Genomic DNA, 24,150 nt, shown 5'->3' on the forward strand with positions numbered 1-24,150 from the left:
TTGAGGCGCCCAGGAGCCTCATGAGGGAGAGTAAAGACGCCCTCCGCTGTGATTTTCACTGAGCTATCGCCGACCGTCCCACAATCCCTAGCGGCCACGGGGGCCAAGCGGGGGAGGACGCCTCTTAACCGGGTCTTGCTTAAACATTCCCTTTCTGAAGGGTGGTGCCGAGCGCTCGAGCGTTTAAACTTATCAAGCCGACGCGATGTCGTGCGCTGGGATGTAGGCTCCTTGCTAATGGCGGCACCCATGCATGAGGGTTTAAGTGGGCAGCAGTAAGTGGAGCAGGGCTCGTCTCCTGTACCGAGGGCCCCCTCGTTGTCAAGAGCAATGTAGGCATTCCTCTCCAGGGTCCTGATGGAGATAACAGCGCATTACTCACGGGCTGTAGCCGTGAAGCCAAAGCCGGAGCGATACCACAGCTTTGATCGTCGCTCATTATAGTTCCACGTTAGCTTACCAACTCCTCCTCTGTCACGTCAGCTGCTTTGGCCATTTTTACATGCCAACTGTGGAGGAAAATACATAGCCACTAGAATGCGTACAACGCGATCCATTGCTGTTATTTTACCCGTGACCTGTGCCCTTTTCCTTGCAGAGGTTCCACCAAATCCCGTGAAGACCCCCCCGGAGATGTCTCTGGTGACCTCGCCGCGGCAGCGCCGGGACTCGGATCGCTACTGCCAGCTGTGCAACGCCTGGTTCAACAATCCGGGCATGGCGCAGCAGCACTACGACGGCAAGAAGCACAAGAAGAACGCCGCCCGTGCCGACCTGCTGGAGCAGCTGGGGAAAACCCTGGACATGGGAGAGATGAAAGGTACAGTCACATCACGGGAAGAGGGAAGGGGCTTGTGTCAAAGCAGTCCACGTTAGCCATACCCTTAACAGGGACAGCACAGGAAGAGGAGGGGCTTGTGTCCAAGCAGTCCCCATCATTATAGGGACAGCGCAGGAAAAAGAGAGGGTTGTGTCAAAGCAGTCCACGTTAGCCATTCTGCATTTGCCTAGATGTAACATTCAGCTTGCTTGAAAATGCCTGGTTCATCAACGTCAGCAAATGAAGTTATATAATCCTTTAAGAGCTAGTCCACAGCATAACGTTACACCTACTGGGTGCACTAAAAGAAAATATGTAAAAAAAGATATAAAAAGTATATATAGTGTGTGATTCATCATGGTGGGGGAAAAGCATTGTGAGGAGGAGGATGCACTACACAAGAAAGTTGGTGATGAAGCTGGGCACTTTTCAGATGGACTTACTACTTTTAATATGGAGACATTATCTACATTGACCTGCAAATATTGGAAAAGGTATCTTTCCTTATCAGCAATGTTCACGAATCGCTCCATGCGTAACTCTCAAATCGGATGTTGTCAGAGGTCAGTCTAAAATCCACTTTTGTTAAGAATGTCGATTCCTGGCATGAAGCTTGGGCAAATTTTTTTTTGGCTGCTAGAGAAAGGCATTAACGTCTCTTGAATTGGGGTGAATTTAGGTCATCAACACATCATCGCCCCTCACCTCTCTTACAGTAGGTGCTGGCTTCCCCCCTTGGCCAACTGTTTCCGCTTTTAAGAGGCGAAATTCTGCTCTCCTCTGAGTGGAAGGGGTCACGGTGTCACACACTGTTAATTTTGGGGGCTGGAGGAGGCTTGAGGGGAATGTGCTCTTAGATCACTTTCTTACCCACCCAATTACACAATTATCCCACCACTGTAGGACATGTTCCCTGCACCTGGAACAGTGGAGAGGACCATTAAGTTAAGTGGTGCGTGCTTAGTCATAATCTGGGACGTCATAATCCGTTGAGGAAAGAGCTGTCTCCCAGCATCCTCCCGCTCAGGTGCTGACGGATGGCCCAGGGTAACAGGAGTGCCCAGGCAAGGTTGGTACAGCCGAGACTTTCGGGACCGTTCGGTGCATATATGTCTGTTTGGCTACCAAGGACTGATTGAGGTCCCGTCTCCCTGCATGTCAGCCTGTCGTACTGCCTCTCTGTCTTGCGTTTGCGATGATAATTCTGTCCCTGTACAAAAACGTGCTTTGACTTGGCCCCCCCCCCGTGGACAGACAACCTTTTTGTTCTGAATAGATTCGATTGCGTTTTGTTTGCTCAGAGTTTGATTTCATTGACAGTAAGAGGCGAAGGTATGGATAATGCTTTAGTGCAGCATGATGCGGGCACTTTTAGATACGACTTTACTGTAAATTGATGGCAATCACACAGACAGTTGTCCCTTCTCCCAGGAATAAATGAAGTATATCTGAAAGCTCTTTTCACCCCATTGCCTGTTTTACAGTCTGTGCCCAACCGTCATGCAGTCATTATGAAGACGGCAATATTAGTGTTGAGTGGCGGTATTAAGCAGTCGTTTAGTGAGCATTCCTCTCTGGTGATTATCCATTAGTAATGAAGAGGCAGACCGTCCTGTTAGAATTAGCATTGTGCAGCCATGGATGTGTGAGAGAGCCCAGGAACCAGGATGAGGCTGCTTATTTCACAGGGATATAGTGGAGGTGTTTACAGAGCCATCTTCCCCACAAAGGGGTTGCAGAGAGCACAGCTACTTCCACTGCCTAAAAAAATACTTTACAAAGTGCTTAAAATGGTTGGACTTTTTTTTTCACCCCTCACGCCAACACAGAGTCTCTGTTTGAAACCCATCTGTGGTGAAAGCCAGCAGAGGAACACAGGAAAATGATGAAATGTTCGTCTGCACACACTGAGCATCCACTGGGTCCATGCTTTTTAGTGTCCTGTGTTTCAGTATTTACAGGCATCTCTGTGGACTGAATGCAGGCGCTCTTGTTATATAGGACACAAGCGCATGCCAGACTCCTGTCCTACCGTGGAGCACAGATCATTATTTATACTTTGCTTGTGGCTTTGTGGCTGCGGTCAGTTGTAGGGCCCAGGCAGTGCTGTTTATCTTTCCTCTTTATGCATTTGTATCCATTTTAGGGTTTACCCAGTGAAACCGCTCATAGGATGTGATGGTTTTGAAATGGTCTGTTAGGACTGCCGCTGATACGAATCCTCTCACACTCTACATTCTGCTGCACATTTTTAGCCAGGTGTTAAGTGGTCTTATGAAGTGGTGTTATTATCAACATCAGAGGCTCCCACAGTGCCCTATATACTTAACCTGCACTTAATCATACCTACAGCTGAATGTCCCGATCGCTGGGGCTGTTTAAAGACTCAAATAATAGATTGTCAGCATGGAAGGGCACCCAAAGCTCAGCATCTCCATAAGATAAGGAGGGTGTGTTTGCAGTGCTGGATTGGCCAATATTGGCTGAGGTTAATGCTGTATCTCCCAGTTCAATCGGAATACTTGGTTGTTGCTCATTGTAAAAACGTACCTGGCCCGGATCACCGGACCCATACCAGGATTTTGGGCTGAATTAAATGGACAGAGGGCTTTCATTTCTGGTCCAGGGACTGGCTTGGGGTCAGTACCAATGGGGTACTGCCAGGACTGCCAGGAAATCCCAGACACCGCTCCAGCCCCAGGTTTTATGTGTCTCTCTGACACCCCACAGAGGGGTTAAATGGTAGACTGGACAGTTCTTTTTTTTTTTTTAAATCCCACATCCCTCCACTATGCCTTAGGGCACTGTGTTATCTCTAATTTTTTGGCTTTAACTGAAAGCATTAAGTACGGTTAGTGGGCCAGCGAGATTGTCTTTAGCTGATGGGGACAAGGCTTTTCCAGTTCCCTGGGCAGGGGTAACTTTTTTGATTGCCTCGACAGAGAGATATCTTTTTGTTCCTTGAAAAGACTTACATTGCACTTTTGGACTTGTTTTTTCTTCTTGAAGAAATTCTTATTAATCCTTTTCAAAACCAGTCTGCACATTCTGTACGGTACTCGGTTCGGGGAAGATTTGCTGACCTCGCGTCGTCAGACGACTGTCTCGAAACCTCGCAGACTCGACTTGTGTGAACAGGGTGCAGGATCCCCACGCCTTCATTCCTGAGGAAATGGGGCTAGACAAAGCGCTACAGAGTCGAGGGCCCCTTTGCAGTGTCCGTGATGGCAGACCGTCCTCCTTTAGAGAGGAGAAATAAAAGACGCCTGTCCCATTTCCTGGTTCTCGTGGCTGAGTCAGATAAGGGCAATACTCCTGGGGTTTTTGAGCTGCCAGCCCGTGGCTCTGTTCTGATTTGATCATCACATGCAACGTCCTGCATTGACCAGCACATTGCATCTCAGAGGGCACTGCACGGCCCTCTCTGCTTTTAGCTAACCCCGTCTGCCACCCGCGTAACGCTAGAGGACTTATTCATGTGCAGCGCGTCCGTTCAAAGGGGCGTGCGTGCGGAGTAGATGCCCGAGACATCTGGAGGTCAAAGGCGACGCTGTACCGCTAATGTTGGGGCATTAGCTAATTGCAGTGAGGCCCGGTGACCTGTAAGATGTCCCCCTGTGCGGAGAGGGGTGCCACCAGCGGGAAAAGCACGGAGCGCAGGCTCGAGTGATTCACTCTGCCCTGATCTGATGAGACCAGCTGTTTTCCCCTGTGCACTTACAGTCCCTGTCACTCCTCTCCACCCGTCCCGTCATGTTTACCAATCAGTCCATTTAGGCTTCCCGTTCGGGCTCCGGCTGATAATATAATGACAGCTGATATAATTGCACCGGGTGATTACAACTCCTTCCCAAGCATTTCGTTTAGAGCACAGGCGGCCTTGTCAATCATGACCACAGACAAATTGTGCTTCCCCCCCACGCCCCCCTCCCTCCCCATCCCTGGAATTAATTGGAGGGACGTGTCCAGGAACTGCAATTTGGCACGTCGTTTCCATGGTTTCGTCTCAGAATCACTTTGCGGGACCCATTCCCCCTGTCTGTGTGCCGTTTTTCCACCGCTCCCCCGACCCTGAAATCGGTCCATTGTCATCCTAATGGCGGGCTGAGGAATGGCACAATGTGTGGCACTCTTCAGTAAAGCATCCAGCAAATGGACTGCACTGCCACTTTCAACCATACGGCCCTCCTGTCTGAAGTTTCATGAAAACGACAGAACATGTACTCCAGCTTGCATTATTGCCAGTTACAGTATACTGAGTTTTCATGCATACACTGCAGTCCATTAGGCACTTTGTGTTCGCAGCAGATTTACTGATAAGTCTCTCGTAGCTGTCCTTGGTCTGATTACAGTTGCACGAAGGAAATCAGAACCATGCATGCCTATCATTAGAATTTTGTTTCTGTTGTTGAATGTGTTAATCATTTTTTAAAACTTTGAGGAGAAATTTAAATTTTGAATAAAGATTCCAGCTTTATGGTGCCTCAGTACCATACCAAATTCAGTTTTTTTTTTTTTTTTAAATCTTCCACACTCAGAGCAACAATGTGGTTTAAAAACTGTTGCGTAAGGGGAATTTCAGGTGTCCATGTCTCTGTAGCTTGACCTTCACGTCCTTTCTACCGACACGATGGTACCAGCTACCGATGCACTCCGTCTCAGTGGCTCAGAGAGAGCTTGCGCCATCATGGGACAGGTCTTTGATGTTTCCCCACTCCTGCCGATGACTCTAGGGGCTTCTCTTCGTGCCTTTGTTGTCTCATTAGCCAGTCTCTGTGATCTGCTGCATCGTACGGTACGGAGTCGTGCGTGCGCCAGTCTTTTGGGCTTGTGACTAAAGTTCCGTGTTTTATCCTCATTACCATCGGCACTGGTACGGCGTCAGCACATTAGCGGAGACGGTAGCTGTCGGATCTATTTGTAGCTGTCGATGTTCTTAGCCGTCGCCGGTATGTAAAGCAGTTTCAGATGATGTGACACGCCGATGCAATCTGTTCGCTCGAATACAGATGTTGGTTCGTAATATAGCTTCCTGATTGTGATTGCCACTTCTTAACAAATGGTTGTTTCTGCGGTACATGAATGATTAACTAATTGCTGTAATTAGTGAGGCTCTGAGTAGAAGAGAGGGTAGACAATATGCACTTTCAAAGTCAGATGTATGGCCATTGCAAATACCTGACGATATCAGTCTTAATTACATGTCAGCTCCCTATTGAAAGTACCAGGATTAGTTTGGTTCAGGATCTACTGAACATTGTATTGATGTGAAAAGCATTGAATCATCATAAAAATTTGACAAATGTATACTGTCAACATTTTCTGAAATTTGCATAATCGGGTTTAGAGTACAGACTCATGCCTGCAGCTCCTCCCATTCAAAATGAATCCTATAATTTATAATAAGCTGTTTGAGCTGCCTGTCATGTTGCTACCTGTCAGACAGAATGAACAAATCTGACGTGCTGTACTTCTGTCACGTCCCTTTGGTTTGTGTTTGCACTGGGGGCCTATTGATATTGGTTTGCCTGTTGCCAGTGTAAAACGGAAGAGTTAACGATGCATGTGAAAACCCCATGAATGGATGCATCGTATATTGTGTGATTAGAAAAGACAACATCTCATTTTAATTCATTGTGATGAGTTCTATCTTTTAAGATGCAACAAAACTTTTTTTTTTTTGTTCCTGCTTTGTCAACAAGCCTTGTGCCAGCCTCGGGCACAGCTTCATCCATCTCGGGGAGGATGGCCTCCGCCGCGTTTTCTGTCGAGAATCGACATATGTTACTTCCGCCCGGGCGCTCCATTTCGGCCTCCGTTTTGGCGAGGACGTGGCCATCTGAACCGGACAGACGTGGCCTCGTTCTTTCATTTCCATGACAACTGCTTGGCACGCGCGCCACCGCCCGAGCGGAGGCCTCGCATCGGCGACCGTCACGACTAGCCCCACCTCCGCCAGCCCCGTCTGGACGAGGGAGGCCCGGGCCTCGCCGAACGTCGATTGCAGGGGCCAGCGGAGCCTGAAATGGACGCGCATAACCGATTCTCCGACGGCCCGGTCTGGAAAAGGAGGAGGCGAACGCACGCCAACAGGGCAGATGCGATCAAGCCGGTTTTTCCGCTCCGTCGTCCACGGGGCTAATTGTTTCATGCGGGCTGGAGATGGCAAGTGCCTGAGCTCGGAACATATGCTGCATCAGCCTGTGAGGTGCTCAAAGCTAAATCAAGTAAATATGCGCACGCAACCGCAAAGACAGAACCAATTTATGTGGAGCAGGATTGCAGTACTGCACTATTAATCAGTCGCTGATAACGCTGTAACTTTGATGAAATATTTTATACCCCACGTACCCGGTGAGAGATAAATTTTCTCTGTACAATGTAAATTTAGTGTGTCCGAGTTAATGTCTTTTAGGTGTTCATTTAATACTTACTGACCTTTTTCCAGAAAGCATGTTATTCCTTTTGAGTTAGACGGTACGTTTACAGTAGTAACTGTTAGGCAAACTTGAAGATTTTTTTTACTTTTCTAAGTGCTGTGAGACAGTAGATCCCCTTTAATATAATAGGAGGAGCTTTTGAATGCAGAAGTCCCCATGGAAAGAAATGAAAAAGGAGTTTTTAATGGGGTTTCCCGCTGTGACGCAGTGTTAGCTGCAGCTCATTGCTCATGCAGGTTATCGGCGAGGAAGCGGTTCAGGTGGTTGGCATTGATGGATTCCGAGTCCACGGGACATTGCCTCACCTTTTCAGAAAACAGTTTCCCAGCCGTCAAAAAGAGGCCGTCGCCGTGCGCAGCCGGCCTCAGTGGCACGTCTCAGCGATGCCACCTAAGTCTGTCATGGGACAACGTCTGAAATTTTAAATCCCCATGGCAACCATTTGCCTTTATGTTTTTTTTTAAAGCCGTAGACCAAGACCTCATCCTTTTACGGGGGTTTCACCATCACTTTACGTTACGTTACGTTACGTTACGTTACGTTACGTTACGTTACGCTAACTAAAAAGTTAAGTGGTCGTAGCGACATTACCTTTTTCCTCCAGTTAAGACACCTTTGCAGCCAATGAACACTTTTTCTCATTCCTCATTCTCATCTTCATGAAACCTTAATAGAGTACTTTGAGCCAGCTCAAATTGCACCATTAATAATATAATAGCAATTAATTTTAGTATCTTGGCCTGTTGTTGGGCCGTGCAAGAGTATCATGCATAGGTGACACACCGTAGCCCAAGAAAGGAGCCGCCATCTTCCTGAACTGCCAGAGGTGGCCACCCCTCACGTGCTGGTTTCCTGCTGTAATCTAATGTGAAAGCATTACATCAATTAAACAGCAAATCAGCATGATGTTGAATGTGAATTTGAAAGGCGGGCTGGGTGATGGAATGTCAGTAGGTAATACCTTTGCCTTGCCCTTTGGTTCAGGGGATTTGTCTATGGGCTTAAGACAGAACTGCAGCGGCCATTTTTCACAGCACCCTATCATTAGCGAGACATGACAGCAATTACACGGGGCACCTGCTCTACAGCCGAAGAGGTACGGGCAAAACCCATGCTGATATTGACAAATTGTTTGTTTTATCACACCATTAGTCACCACACCACCCCAGACACCCAAAGTCACCGAAGATGTACGGATGGGCAAGCCAAATAAATACTTGCTCTGTTCTCAACTTGAATCTTGAAAGTCTGCGCTGTTTCAGAATATTCTAGATATGAGTCAGGCTGTGCAGTCAGTCACAGGTGCGGCCTGATCTAATATTCAGCTATTCGCGGAGCCTCAACACCCTAGAGATTAAGAGCAGATTTGTTTCCTTCTGTGTGGCCAAAGCTGGTACTCATCTCCTATTATGTCATGCAATCTACAGTCATTATTGTGGCACTGTGTGACATGTCACTCCCCACTATCTCTGCCTATTATTTAATTGATTCTCCCCACTTTCTCTGGGAGGAACAATCAGTGGGATCCGTCAGCCGGAAACTGAAACTGCTGAAGCTTTGCCTCTGTCCTAAAATGGTGCTCGGGGAGGGGGGGGTGGGGGGGGAACAGAGAAGCTAACATTTTCGGTACGCCTACTGCGTTTTCTTCACTGCTGTGACATAAGGACCTACCGACCAATTATTTACAATAGCAGCCCACTTTGTCAGAAGGCACTGAGCTGTATACAGCACTGCTGTGACTGTTGTACGTAAATGCAAGCAAAGACTGCAGTCAGGTTTTTGGCAGGACATTTGTACTTCTTAATCATATTTTGGCTGTACCTCCAGTAACGTTGGTTACAGAGGACAGAATAGCATGTGCTTTGTTCCTTCACATGACTAATTATAAACTACACACTGTTCTAAACTTTGTTAATCCCCCGTATAAGCTTCCTTGTCAGAGTTTTCACTTCTTATTCATCATAAAGGTGCTCCACCTTTTGAAGTGCAGAGACAAATTATTACACTCCTGAAGTATCTGACAGAATTCAGTTATATTTGTCCTTAACCTTCAGTTCACATGCATTCATGGTTTTTATTTTCTTTAACTGAAATCGTTCTGCCATGCAGGTTAGTACACTAGAAGGAAGAGACACTAGGTGAAGATAGTTCAGTGCCAAAAATGCTTGCTGGCTGTGTTATCTTCTGCTGACTGATTTATTTTTCCTGTATTCTGGCGAAATATATATATGTATACGACTGAGGCGACGTGTGCATTTCTGTGCTTGTCTGTGTGTTATCCCCAGGTCTGAAGCGCAGCTATACCTGTGATGTCTGCAATGTCACGCTCAACTCTGTGGCGCAGTATCACGCACACCTGCAGGGCTCCAAGCACCAAAACAAGTAAGTGTTAGCGTTCGCACCCTCGTTAGCAGTGGAGTGAAGCATTGCGGTCGGGCCGGCGAAACAGCATTACAGGCCGAGGGAATGAGGAAGGTGCTCTTGTTTGTGACCCTGGTGTCAAAATCCAATTATCAGGGATGAAAGGATTGCTGTGTAATGACATTTGAGCGAGAGGTTATTAGCCAGTCTTCATGAAATGGCTTCCATGCAAAATCCCCCCTATTGTCAAGCCGATAGATTGCATTTTCATAACAGACGAGCAACATTATTCTGCATCCTCTCATGGGATTGTGAGGTTATCTCAAAATAAGTGTCTTCTTCTTTTCACCTGTCCTTTAAAAGCCCTATCACAGATTATTCACGGTCAGGTTTCTGTGTATGACAACAGTGGTTAAAGTCAATAAATGTCATGTTGATTAATTTGATGTTTCCCATGTAAGTCAGCCTATTTTCCTTCCTTATCTCTACCTAGTCACAATAATGCTCATTCAGGGACCAGTCCTGCAGCAAAAGATTGCTTATGTGTTTTACATTTTGTATGAAATCACAAACTAACTACACTGTGTATCTGTAATTATTAATGTCATGGTGCAACAGAACAGCAATATTTCCACCTGACGTGATTATTATAGAGGACTATGATTAAATAGGTTTCATAATTAGTATATGTCTTCATGCCTAGGGTTTCCTGTGTCTTTCAGTGCAGGTTGGCAAATGATACAGAGGGACATTCACGTGTAAGGCATGCAGTTTTCACAAACACTGATTTAAGGAGGCTCTTAAAATAACCCCGGATAAGAACGTTGTAATTTAACTTCACGACAGTATGAACTGTCTTGTTACTGTGTGCGTGATGGTGTGTGTGTGTGTGTGTGTGTGTGTGTGAGAGAGAGTGAGAGAGAGAGAGAGAGAGGTATCTCACAGCACATCAATAATAGTAGGCCTGTGGCTAATTTCTCCATAAATCATATAAAAAGTGGCACTAAATCCATGATTTGAAATGTAAACATGCAGTACATAGATAATAAATGTAAATTTTAACTTATATTAATGCCCATATTTTATCTGGACAGCAAATATCAAACATACGATTTGAAAAAGAAATGTCTTCAAGCTTTCAAGGAGTGATTAATGTGGTGCAACTGTTTCTTATTATAAAAATTTGAAATTAAAATTTGCATGGGAAACCATTACATAAGCTGGGACAAATACATATAATTTATCTTTCCGCTTCATAATGATATACACAGGCGCTTGGTGTAAACAAAGTAATACAGCATAGAATGAGTCAGAGGAGGTAAAAATTATATGTTGATTAATAAAATATAAACCTATAACATGAAGCTGTGGCTTGATTCCGTTAATGTCGGTGTGGACACAGCAAGGTCATATGACATCATGAAATGATGATGAGAGAAACGGGCAACGATTTGCATAGACAGGGAGAGAGAGAATGAGGGAGCAACATGTCTGGGAGCATCAGTCGGGTTTTCTGCCTTTCTTGCCACTCTAAACGTATTGGAAGCAATTAGTTCTTAGATTTGTCTAATTGAGCCTATTTTTCATTTCTTTTGCTGAGCCGCTAATTGGAGGCGGTGGTGCCTGCAGGTCTGTGCTCTCTCTCCTCTCATTCGCAGGCAGCAGGCAGTGCTGTAGAGCACGCTCAGGGATGAGCAGGTCATGCCAGAGTGTACGGGCAAACCAGCTCAGCACACTAGGGGGAGGCCGATAGGAATTCCAGGTCCGTCCAGGGGGTTGCGTTCTGAATGTCAGCTACTTTTGCACGATGAGGGACCGGCGCGGAAGCAGAGGCGGTGTTTAAGTGCCCTCTAACGCGGCCGCGCTTGACGGCACCAACCCCCAACGGACCGAGGAAGGTGCCGAGGGGAACTCCTCTGGGGTCTGGATATGTGGAGAGCAGCCAGTGATGTGCCTGCTTGCAACCACAGTTTCCGTCCCCCGCTCTGCACACACGGACAGTGGCCCAGATATCCTCAGGCCTGCCCCACAGGACAGCAGCGCGTACACACACACACACACACACTCGCAGCAATTCTGGGCTGAGCTCCTGTGCGAATCCACACTGCCTCTGACGGGTGTATTTAGGTCATTTCATGCCAGTTGAGCTGGATAGAATAAAGGCCCATTTTCCCCCAGCTCTGCCTCAACCGAGAATTGAGAGAGCGAGATTTTATTACAGTGTTTTATATACCAGGAAACAATCTGTTCATTTTGCTTCTGGTACAGTAAAGGCATGGGAAAAGCAAAACTGTTAGTTGAGCAGTGAAATTAATATGCGTTACATTCAAGTATGGAGCGGGTATAAAGAAGCTGAATGGACTGGAGCATTTCACAGTATTCTGTGAAGTGATTCTGCTTTCCTAACATGAATTCTAGGCACAGATTTTTGTTCAATGTGTGGATCTTTTAACGAATAGCCACTTGGGTTGAAAGGACAATGCACAAAGAACTATGTCAAGTCATTAAGGTGTCTGCCGGGTGCAATATATATTAACAACAATGCTGTATTTCATCAAGTCAACACACAGACACACATGCACGCAAACGCACACGCATGCATGCACATACACAAACACATGCACACAGACACAGAAGTATATTTGTGCCAGGAAATTCGATGGAGAAATTCAATTTGAGCTCTAAGGGGGATGAAAAACAAATTACCAGTAATGAGGAGGATACTGAGATGGTGTCTAATCAATACTGCACTAACAAGCCAGCTCAGTACAGCAAACCCAGTAGCTACTTTAAAAACACTTTAATCCATGACTGTACTACCGACATCCCAATAGAGACCCTTGACAGAACTTAAAAGAATGTCTTTATGGATTTACTTTACATCTATGATACCCCTTTTCCAAGAATTCCAAGTTACTGTGTGGCTCGTACTTGTTCAATTCAGTTCAATTCAATTTATCTTCAGTTGTATAGCGCTTTTTACAGAGGCACTGTTACAAAGACGCTTTACAGTGGAAATACAATAGAAAAAAATGGGGGAGGGGGGAAGCATAGCCGTTTTTTTTTTTTAGTGTGGTGGAGTGGTGGGACGGCACTTCGGAGTGAAATATCTTTTATGCCGTTGTGCTACGTGGCACAAATACTGGTCTTCCCTTGCGGCGCCCAATGAGGGGTTTCTGTGCATGGCACAGCAGCACTCTATTCCGAGCACCAAAAGAGTTACAAGGAACGCAGCGGGCCCTCGGAGCACAATGGCCCAAAAACCTGTGGATCCGAGAAGGTCAGCCCAAAGGGGGGCCGGGGACTCCCGCGGCTCTCACCAGAGCCCAGATGAGAGATGGCACGTTTTTTAAAACCCCACCGAAATCTCTTTCTAAAGGATTGTGCGTAGGACGGCGGGTTTCGCGGGCCGAGGATGGTGGGCCCCCTGTCGCAAGATGATGGAGCGCGTCCCGGTGCTGGTGCGTGCCCGAGCGATAGATCACGCTAATCTTGCGGGCGACGGAACCGTGTTCCTCCTAAGAATCGGCGAGCCTTATTTCGTACACGGGACGATCGCTCTACGCGTCCCACCGGTGTCATTTTGAGAAACGGGGGCTTCTGCTGCAGGAAGTGATGTCATCCATCACGAGAGGATGCGCGGTGGTGAGGGACAGGAGGAGCTGGCCGGCGTGCACGTTTATGTGATTAAAATGGAGGGGTGTGCATACAGCGAGGCCCAAAGGGCTCTGGAGGGGCTGGTCCATTTCCTCGGTGTGCTCCTCCATTATCGATGGGTCAAGTCAGGCCGACAACCTCATTATCATGCTGGTGACCAGAGCAGCTATCCATCAACGCCTGAACGCACCACTGTCCTGCCCCCCACACGTCCCAACTATGTATGCTAATGTTCTGCAGGAATACATTTGCTCCCCTCTCACTCCCCATAGCCTTTAAGCGTCTGAAGCCTTTTGACAGGAAGTGCGTAGCCCTGATTTGTTCTGTTTCAGTATCACTGCTGCATGTCTATTATCCTGAAAGCATATGAATATGTTTGTCATGGATACTCTGAATATCATTTTGAGATATGACTCATTTTGAAAATGTGACATGGCAATCAGGGTTCATTTCAGTGATTATTCCTTTGCTCCAATATTGCTGTAGTGACCTGGCGTCTTAAGGACATGCAACAGAGTAGAATTTACCCCGCTGCCACTTCAAAATGCTATGATCACCTATTTAAGTTTGTGTGTGTGTGTGTGTGCTTGCATGCATGTGTGCATGTAAGTGTGTGTGCGTGCCTGTGTCTGTGTATGTGCTTGTGTGCATGCAAATATGTGTGTGTGAATGCATGCGTGTGTGTATGTGTGTGTGTGTTTGTGTATGTGTATGCACCTGAAAGCAAAACTTGCACACTGTCCCCAAAGTCCTGTTTAATAAACCTGGAGTGGAGTTGCCCCTGTGATGTGTGCCCAGCTGAACTGACAGACTAAAAGACGGTTTGATGTGTTCTGCTTATTTGAGTTGCTGGCGGCATCCTGAGCTGGTACATGAAACACAATGATAATGAGTAATGTGAGTGCCTTTGCCTGGGACCTTCCCCAGCTGTGTCCTCTGTGCTCTCATCTGGCTGAGCACCAGGCCTCCTCTCCGTGCTCCCCCTCCCCCCCAGGTTCTGCACAGCAACGGGGATTCCTTTCATCCCTCTGGACTTTGTATACACCTGCTACCGCGCACCCATCCTGCCCCAGGGGGAGCCCAGGGAGGCACATCAGGAGGAGGCCTGTGCTTTGAGGCGTCAGCACTTCCAAAATCTCTTTTATTCCCCCTCGTCCTGTCATAGCTATAGGTATAACAATAGGCCCACTCATTTTGACATCTGCCCCTCATTCTGCCTAAAATATTTATGTCTGATTTGTACCTCTGGAAAAATAAATGAATATGATGGGGAATTTTGTGTGTGTGTGTGTGTGTGTGTGTGCCTGCCTGCCTGCCTGCTAGCCTCTCCAGTTAACTTCCATGATGAATTTGGACAGGAAAAATACACAGAGCAAATACACTGACCATCATCATGTGTTTATTCAGGTATTAAGAAAGAAAAAGCGGTTCGGCTATTGATTAAATGCTTTCGCCTTCAGTTTGATGAAGTAGCAATTCATAATATTCTTATGCCTGTGACATTCTCGTTTGAATATTTCACAAGAATTCACCTCATTAATCAAAGAGGCAGTTATGCGCAGGTTATGATGAGGTGGTTTAACTCAGTAAATGTAAAGTTGGCTGAGCAAAATGCAGAAGGGAACCGATTTGTTCCTCTTTTCAAGAGAAGTAAAAATATTAATTTCTGTCTGGCTGTTTGGCAGAAATATTTTCCCATTGGCAAGGATATATTCCCCCTTGTAGCTGCACTCCTGGGTTCAGTGAATCTTCTTTCACATTTCATGTTGCTTCCCCGAAGCATAATGTACTACCAGGGTCCTTTATCAAGCTGATCCCATGAGCTAGTGCAAACACTGTATTAACTAATGCTCCCATGTGTGGGTTAGCAAAGGTTTGGGTATTTATCATGATTTTGTCACTCTGGGTTTTATCAGTGCTCTGAACATATTGGCGCACCTTTTTATATTTTCCCCTCTGCAATCTTGCTTCTTAATTAATAGCTGTAACATCTGCCTTCAGAGCACGTCAAGAGTAGAATCCTTTGAGCCGTCAATGCATTGGTGCCTAACTGCCAGTCGCCGTCCGGGGTGTTCCCTTCACTGACAGGGTATTGTAGCCCTGCCGGATTCAGACAAAGATTTATTCATTGGTCTCATTTAAAGCATCAAATTCATTTTGTGTGATGTGTTGGAAAAATAATGAGCAGTGCAAGACATTAAAAACCACACTACAATACGCAAAGAAGAAACGCATATGTGCTACTACACAAGCAGTTCAGCTCTGGCTTTAGCGGTGGCTTCACAGTCACCTCTGTCATGTGATCACAGAGGGGCTCATTAGAAATGGAATATTTTATGGCATTCAGGTCCGTCCAATTACCATTGCCTAATTAAAATATGAATACACGCTGTACACATCCATCCCATGGTTTTCTGCAGAGCTGACCCATCGGTGACCATTTTCACAATGCAGTATCATTTTTCTGCTCGCTGACATTTACATTTTCCTTTACATCCAGAGGGAGGCTTTGTCTTTGTCACGGGAAATGTCACTGTTTACAGATCTGACAAATGCAACAGCCTCTAACCATGAGAGACTCTGTTTTTTTAAACCTTTTTTTTCCTGTTGTCACCTTTGAGTCATTAACATTTCTGCCGAGGCAGAATAGTCTCGGCAGTGAGAGCGGGACCCAGGCTGAGAGCTGTAGAGAGGCTTATCTGCCTTGTAAGGCTGCTCTTTCAAAGGAGCTTTCAGGAGCTGAGCTCCCCGAAGTTAAGTGCTGGCTCTTCACGGTTTTCAAAACAGACCGTGTGAAGTTTGGATCTTCAGTGGTATTTGAATGCCCGTAAGTATTATAAACAAAGGTGGAAAATTATTCAGAAATGGCTTTCTGTACGTGTGTGTGTGTGTGTGTGTGTGTGAGAGAGAGAGAGAGAGAGAGAGAAAGAGAGAGAGAGAGACACAGACAGAGAGAGATAGAGAGAGAGAGAGCTGTTTTCCATTAAAACTGTACCCTATTATTTCGTTATGGTCAGAACTGACATCTTTATCGTGTCCCTTAATAGAGGTGATCTGTCACCACTGCAGTGGGGATGTACAGTCTCAGTCACTGCGGCACAGCGATGCCCCCAGAGTGGTGGGCACCGCATACAAGTCAAAATAGTGCAATTGATGTCAGCAGCCACTCCTTTTACCCGCTTCTTTTATCCACTTATTTTACCCACCTCTTTTTCTTCCTCTCTCCCAGGTAACAGTCAAGACATACAAGTCTAATGCTGTGCTCTTCAATGCTTACCCACAGGCTGGGTCACTGAGACAGATTAATATGCCCCTAGATTAATGCTGCGTGGAATGCACCGGATTTATGTAATGTGTACTGTGCAGTATGTGCATGCTTACAGTCTGCAAAAGGAAGCTCTTCTTGAAATAGTGTTACTGTTTCATTTAATTATAATACCTTTGCTTAACTAACAGTGAAATGCTTGTTGATACAGTCATACTGACAGGGTCAAACGCAGGAGACAGTGTTTAAAGCAGGTTTCAGGACGTACAGTAAGAGCGCCATATTTTATGCTTTATGCTGTATTGCGTGGCTCTGTGTTCACTGCAACCGAAGACGAACAGATAAAAGCCTTATTTGCGGAGGCCGTGACAGGCAACTCGTCCTGCCTCAATGGCAGCGCAAATGGACATATGGGGACTCCTGGGGAGAACACTTTAGCAGGATAAATTTGGAGGCCATATTGAGCGTCAGGAGATCGGAGAGAAAAGCCCTTCGGGGGGTGGCAATAACAATTGATTCCGAAGATGCATTGAAAGGGCAACCGTAAGCCTTCATTCCTCCCTGACCCATTCAGGCTCCGGGGTTTTCTGTTTCGTTTTTCTTTTTTCCCCAAAAAGGTGCTTGAATTCTAAATTACTGTCAGACCGCAGAGCTTCTCACAGCACTGGGGGTGGCCTCGTTTAACGGACTCCATTTGCTGTGTGATGGCACGACGGCCGGCTTGGGAAAAAAACGGCCAGGCTGGCACTGGTGCCGGTACAGTATGTGCCCGTTCAATAGCTCGGTCGAGTCGATCCTCCAAATCAATCAGCGGTGCTGGCTGCAGGGTGGCTTCAAACGTGGAGCTTTAAGGCACCGAGTCAAAACAAGAGAGCGCAGATGGGAAGAGGAGACGGCGGCCAAACTGACCGTTGTGTGATTCAGCCTACGTCCCTTGTTAAACGACTCGTTAATTCCCCCATATTCGCCAACACTGGGCTGTGTTATGTGCTGCAGCGTCAGCTCCAGGTCCGATGAGCGACCTGCTGGATCGTAATGATTCTGCTTCACTTGCCGGCCTCTCCGCAAAATGCCTGTTCCTCCCTCCCCGTCCGGCCACACGATTTCCCTCCGCTGTTCTTTGCTCATCCCTCAAATGCATTTTAATGTGCGCTCGAGTCCCAAGGGCTTGGCTTTGAGCGGTTTCTGATTGAAATCCTCCTTATGTCGAGCGGTCCTGGGGCAGCCAGTGGTGGGTTCTGAAGCGTGACTTTCAGCAGGATGCTGCATGGCACTCTGCACTCCGACATATGATTTCACATTATGATGAATTATTAGAGCCCAATCATGGGCGTTTCATCTATATTCAAAAACAACGTGCCAAAAATTGACAGAAATTTTTTTTGAAGCAGATATACATGTGTCATGTGTTCAGGTAAATTTCTCCAATAGTAAATATGGTCAAAAAATTAAATAATTAAATATTAGGCGATGCCAAGAATGTTGCAGTATTGTATGTGAATGTGCTGCATGTGCATGGACTTTTAAATTACCAAGTGAAAAGCTGATACCTTGCTTATTCTCCATTCATAATTTATTGGGTAAGTATGACTTTGTTCCTCGGTAACGTGGGAAGGATAAAAAAGAATATTAGCGTGTGGAGTGGAGTCAAGAGGCTACCGTCTTTCATTTCTTCTTTTGTTTGAGCTCTATCTGCATCATTATTATCAAACCACGCATAGGAAGTGATCACAATGGCTGTCAGCAATGAATATCAGAATACAAATGAAAGGGAATGCGTCTGTGGCACACTGTGAATAAGCCAAGGGGCGTTAGTAAGATATCAAGGGGTTAGAACAACTGCGTCTGCCACTGAGCGAGCTGGCATTTGACGGTCAAAACGCTGGCATGGATTACAAATATGATGTGCAATAAGGTCCCACGTGAGCCTGACTCACCAGAGGAATACCACAGTGCGATTTGTCATTTATTAATGAATGAGCATTATGCACGAAGCACGGGAGTAGTGGATCCAGGTGGTTAACTTTCCACGGCAGTTGCACCCAGTAAAATTGCGTAATGTACACCCACCGCCTCATGGATTAACCATGAGGCAGTTTTGCCTTGAGTGGAATAGGGGGGCTTGATGGCGCTGGTTGAAATTTCACTTTCCTGCGACGTGAAGGTACAGTAGTGGTGTTGAGAGGGATTTCCGAGCAGGCAGTGAAGGGTTAAAAGAGTTTTAAATAAGTTCTGCCGTCCAGCACAGTTGACATGAACATTACCAAAACACATAATTTTATGCTATGTTTGGTATCGTTGGGGAAACGATGCAAATTGAACTTTGTAAAAGCGATGGGAGGTGTCGTGCCAATGAAGGGCGACAAAATGGCGTTTTTTTATTCTTCTTGTGCGGTGGACCTGGAAGCGGCCGTCAGGAGGTACAGCGTCCGCACTGTTCCGAGCAAAGGCTTGGCAGAGCTCCTCGCCCTGGCCTGCGCACGGGAATGTAGTCAGACGCAGCATTGACTGCGGCAATTATTGAGTGTCATGGTTGATTTCCCGCGTTAATGCGGTCTTCCAAAGGACGCCTGTCAGTATGCTGAGCAGGAGTATTCAGCGCAATAAACGGCGTTCGGTCTGAATTAGGAGAGCGGAGGCAAAACCGAAAACCCCCGTATGAGCTTGTTTAATAGCGATGGCGGTGCCTCTTTAGGGGAAGAGGACCGTTCGTCCTAGCAAATAGGTGTGCAATGGGGCAATAAAGATATAGTCAGAAACAGGACGGCAACCATTTATGTCAGCAAATATACATTTATTGGAGTGAGTTTACGCGTACGCATACTCGGTGAGTGTGACATTTCTGTTAATGGCAGAGCAAATGGGAAAAGACTGTCTACACACGCCATGTACACAGCAAGTTTTTATGCATGTCTTCTTCAGGTTGAGATAGGAAGTCTTTTTGGATGTGTTTTATCTTTGCGTTTAAGTCTACCCAGCATGAGGGATAACTTGTTTGTAATTATGCAGTTAATTGGACAAATGAAGCAGTTTGATGTTTGAGGGTCTCACACAACATGAGGCACAACCCCATGCTCTCCAACTTTGCATTTTTAATTTGTGTGTTCAGCATCTTCCTTCATTAATTCCTATCAAACAAATGCCCTTTGGCCAATAGGAGACATGTCCCAACAGTGTGTAATGGCATGCCTGATCTGGTTGGCTTTGCAGCTTTCTAGCACTGAAACTGCAAAATGCGGTTGCTCAAAATGAAGATAAACCATAGACTGTTGAATGGAGTACCCGGCTAAATCACAGAAGGGAGGGTTTTGTCAGGAGGTCATACCCTATTGAGCGTTTTCAACTCTACAAGAGAATCCTCTGCAATGGGGATTCTCTGCATCTCTGTGCTCACCTGAATCAATTGAAGATGTTTTAGCAATGGATGGGAATGTCATTCCAAATTAGGAGAAAATGAAAAACGTGAATATAAAAATTCCTTTTAAAAAGAGAAATGAAAGATGAAAAGGAATTGCTGCAAATGATTAGTTCCATCAGATGTCCAATTAGTGAGGGCCAGTTAGATGCTAAGTGTACCACTGTGTCAAGAACTAAAAGCATTTCAATTTTCTTGGACAGCTGGTGTTGCAGTGCTTTCGTGCACAGAATTGTGGAGTGGCGGGTCTCTTTTGATGAAAATAAAATGCACTAATAACAATGGCTTTGAAGCAGGAGAAATTTGGCCCTTCCTCTTCCCTCCTGTCCATGTGGCACCTGTAGTAATGGCTGCTTGCAGTGAAGATTTCAGTTCTGAAAGGATTTCCGGGGCACTGTTTCCTCACCCCTGTAATGAAATTCTCTTTTCATGTGTGCTTAGGCCACTCTCTACCTTTTGTGTGTGTGTGTGCATGTGTGTGTGTGTGTGTGTGTGTGTGTGCATGTGTGTGTACACGCAGACACATTTGTGTTTTTGTGTGCAGGAACAATAGGTCAGCTGTGTGTGGAATTAGCCTGATTTGAGGAGTACCTGGTGGAGGGTGATTAATCATGTTCATGGACGGGTGAAGAGGGGACTATGAGAGAGCTGTTACCCCAGAGATAATGTGCCGCAGTCCCATTACCGGCACTTCAGCCTCCTCCAGGGATGGGCAAACCGGGATGCATTTTACACTTCTAATGCAGACTAGTTTCCTTAGCCTCACTTTCCTCTGAAAAAAAGAAGAGAAATGCCATAATTTTTACCCCAAAACTCTACAGGATCTGTTTTATTTGGATCATGACCAGCACAACCCATGTTGAAGTATTTGATGCACCTGTGAAACATGTACAAATGTGTAATACTTTCAATAGATGTCATTCTTGCATCCTTATTTTAAAAAATAAAAATAATACATAAACTGCTTTACCCCTGTGACTGGCTGTGCCATTTCTGTCTAGAAATGGAAACTCGACCTTTCCACTTTTGAACCAGCCGCCCAGGCCATGAATTCATAATTTAACACTCTGGAGGGTCATAAACATGTCATGGCCACAGTGCAAATGGCATGAAGGCTGGGTTTCAGGTTGACATTCAGACGGAAGGCAGGCTTGATTTCCAGTGACCCTTGTGCAAAATGCCAACTAAACAGGCCTGAAATAATGCCAATCCCGCGCACCACATTTAAAAGAGTCCTTCCAGCGTGAAGTCAGTGTAATGTGATGTCATTTGCTGGTTGCTTCCTCCTTCTTTTACCATGGCTTTTTACCATGTCTGAGAAACTGATAACATTTTTAAAAACATATATGACTTAGTTTTCACAGTCTGTAAAGTCCTACCTGCCCAGAAATGCTTATTTATTTATTATTGCTTAGCATAGGTTGTCCTCAGCAATGTACATAGGTCACAATTTTACATGCACTTAAACAACTGAATGTTCTACTAAAACAATTCAATTCGTATGCCTAGCTCAAGGGCACACCAGCAGTTGAAGCTGCAACTTCTGGATTACAAGCCCTTTTCCCTAACCATTATTCTAAAACACATATTTACCATATCCCTGAGATAAGAGGAAGTGCTTTCTCTCTTGACCTGACTGTCTAATAAAACGGGGACTGATAAGATTCCTAGTCAATGTGGCTACACCCCAGGCTCGTGGAGGCAAAACCCATCTTTATCCAGGGGGTCAAACAGCCCGCTTTCAGTGTAATTATCAGGCTAACAGCTCTGCTTAACACGTGAGGAGCTATTATGCCGAAGCTAAGATTTGGGGGGAGTCACACTTCTTGTATGTCGTACAATATTCACTTCTTGCATGTCGCTTTGGATAAAAGCGTCTGCCAAATAAAATGTAATATAATATAAGTTATAGACTTTTTCCAATATGGGCTTTAAGGTACTACTGTATAGACTGGATCAGTGCTGTTTGTGTATATTTTGATTGGCGCATGTTATCTTCGTAATAATACCAAGCTGACCATCTGTATCTTTTTCTCCTTTTCAGCCTAAAGAACCAATTGTGTGTCCAGTGAATCTGAACAAGAAACCAACCATCGGATTGATGTCAGACAAGCTGTGGTCAGCTTGTCCCACTTTTTTTGTTTCTCTCTCTCTCTCTGTCTCGCTCTATCTATCTGTCTATCTATCTATCTATCTCTGTCATGTTTTCATCCTATTTCTGTCAGTTTGGAAGATTAGGATTTCTGTCTCCTCAGTTGATGATACTCCTGATGTCAGCTTTACAAAGCAGGATGTGAACGCAGAGAATAGCAATAGCAATAGTCTTCAGTGTGCACGATGCACTCCCGGCCCCCTGGCCCCTCCCATTACATTCACATACATTTCCTAGGAATGATTTGTCAGTCAGCTCCACTGATCAAAATACTCTCTGCCTTCCCTGCAACAGCCTGTATTTCACTTAAACCATTCCTTTACTACTGTTTATTTAATTGTTTTTATATTGCTGTCTTCAGTTTGACAGGTACATAGTCCTGTCTTTCAAATCCTAGTACTCATTGACTTGAAATGAATGGGAGCATTCAGAGAATTGGTACATTGTTAAGAAATTAAGAGAGAAAGAAGTGGATTTTAAACTTTCAATATTTCTGTCAAAATTAAAGAGTTTGATCCGTATTGTGCAACTTATGTATGTTATGTCATATGGGTGAAATGTGCATTTACATTATGAGCAAATACGAATGAAGGATAACTTTATTTTTATTAGATTTTAACAATGGCAAAGTGTATTGGAAAATGATCTAAGTCGTAGTTATTATTTTGTTTACGGTGCTGGAAATGTGTGATAAATGATCATGTTTCATTAGCCTATCGCAGTTTATGAGTTGAGCTAAGAAGAATGTGTTATCGTCTGATAGATTTTCTTTGGGCCACTATGTAGCTACTACAGGGGCATTTCCGTTAGGATTCTCTTTTTTGTCCGGAGGTGGTTTTTTCAGCCTGCTCATGTGGTTTGGAGATAACAGTGGTGATGTGATCTTTGTCTCAGGGAGGTCCACTTTAATTACAGACCATTTCGTTATTCTATCGGAACTGTTTGTCATGTTTATTTGCGTTGAATTACTCGTCATTTCATTTCAAGGCTTTTAGAACTGACTGGCACACTGATTTAGGGGATTTCATTTAGGTTAAACTGTTTGGGTAAAGTGTCTCGGTCAAAATTGGTGCAATAGACTGCCAATGAATATGTAAAAGTATTTTGAAACTTGTCCCAGCTATGACCTAAAGCTCTCATTACAGTTATGTAGCATCCATGTAAAGTTACTGTATTGACTTGCCACAGTCTTATAGCAATTATGTGGCATTAATGTGTTACCTGGGATGTGTTTTATCCGGTGGGGGAGGTCTGGCAATGCTATATAGTACTTATGATAATAGTGATATTTAGTGAATTGTTTATCTTGCTGAATCAGATCATTTAAATTCATAACAGAAATGAATTATCAAGAGATATTTATTTGGCTGTCACTGCAGTGCTGTGTTGAAATCAAAATGTAGTGTTTGATCAATAGCCTTTATAAAAAGTATTTGTATTTTGTTTGTCGTCATTGTAAATGATCGATTTGTTTTAAAACAATTCCTGGGAAATCTTCGATGAAATATTTTCTCTCTTTTTGACACGAGAAGACTTTTTACAGTTTTTTTTTTCTGCTTGGCAATACTCCATCGCAGATTTTGTGTTTATTTGTGAGAGAGAATTGGGGAGGGAAATGATACTGTTTTTAATTGGGAAGGAAACAGGATTTGGCTCAAGTTTGTAAGCAGAAAGGTTGTGCATTAAAATAGGAGTGGGTAATGACAGCGTCTAAAGAGCTCTTAAGAGCATTGGCCTTGGTGGTGCTGCAGGTCAAAATCCAGTGTAAATATTTTTATTAATATTACAAACAATAAGGACTCTGTGCACGGATTGATTTTCAAACTCCATTCACTGAAATGCTCCGCTAAATCAAAAGCTAATTTATGCATTCCTACCACTGGGCCATCTCATTAGAAAGTGCATTTATCCCTCTTCCTAAATGGTTGCATCTATTACAACCGCCACCCCCACAACCTCTCCCTCTTTGTATTCCGGTATTCTGGGCTATGTACTGTACTGCGTCTTATGGAAAATAAAAGACACTTGCAACTTGTGAAA

The 24,150-nt window shown here is 45.0% G+C and overlaps 1 protein-coding gene across 1 annotated transcript in view; it reads left to right on the top strand.

The window, feature by feature from the left end:
* LOC118237337 (zinc finger matrin-type protein 4-like) overlaps window positions 1–24,150 on the top strand; it is an 86,398-nt gene extending 62,248 nt beyond the window's left edge. Inside the window, exons 5-7 of the mRNA XM_035435938.1 lie at window positions 599–820; window positions 9,546–9,642; window positions 22,003–24,150. Coding sequence (XP_035291829.1) covers window positions 599–820; window positions 9,546–9,642; window positions 22,003–22,030 — 347 coding nt within the window. The 3' untranslated portion in view covers window positions 22,031–24,150. The remainder of the gene's footprint in view (window positions 1–598; window positions 821–9,545; window positions 9,643–22,002) is intronic.

Source organism: Anguilla anguilla, chromosome 10 (assembly GCF_013347855.1).
Source record: "Anguilla anguilla isolate fAngAng1 chromosome 10, fAngAng1.pri, whole genome shotgun sequence".
NCBI lineage: Eukaryota > Metazoa > Chordata > Actinopteri > Anguilliformes > Anguillidae > Anguilla > Anguilla anguilla.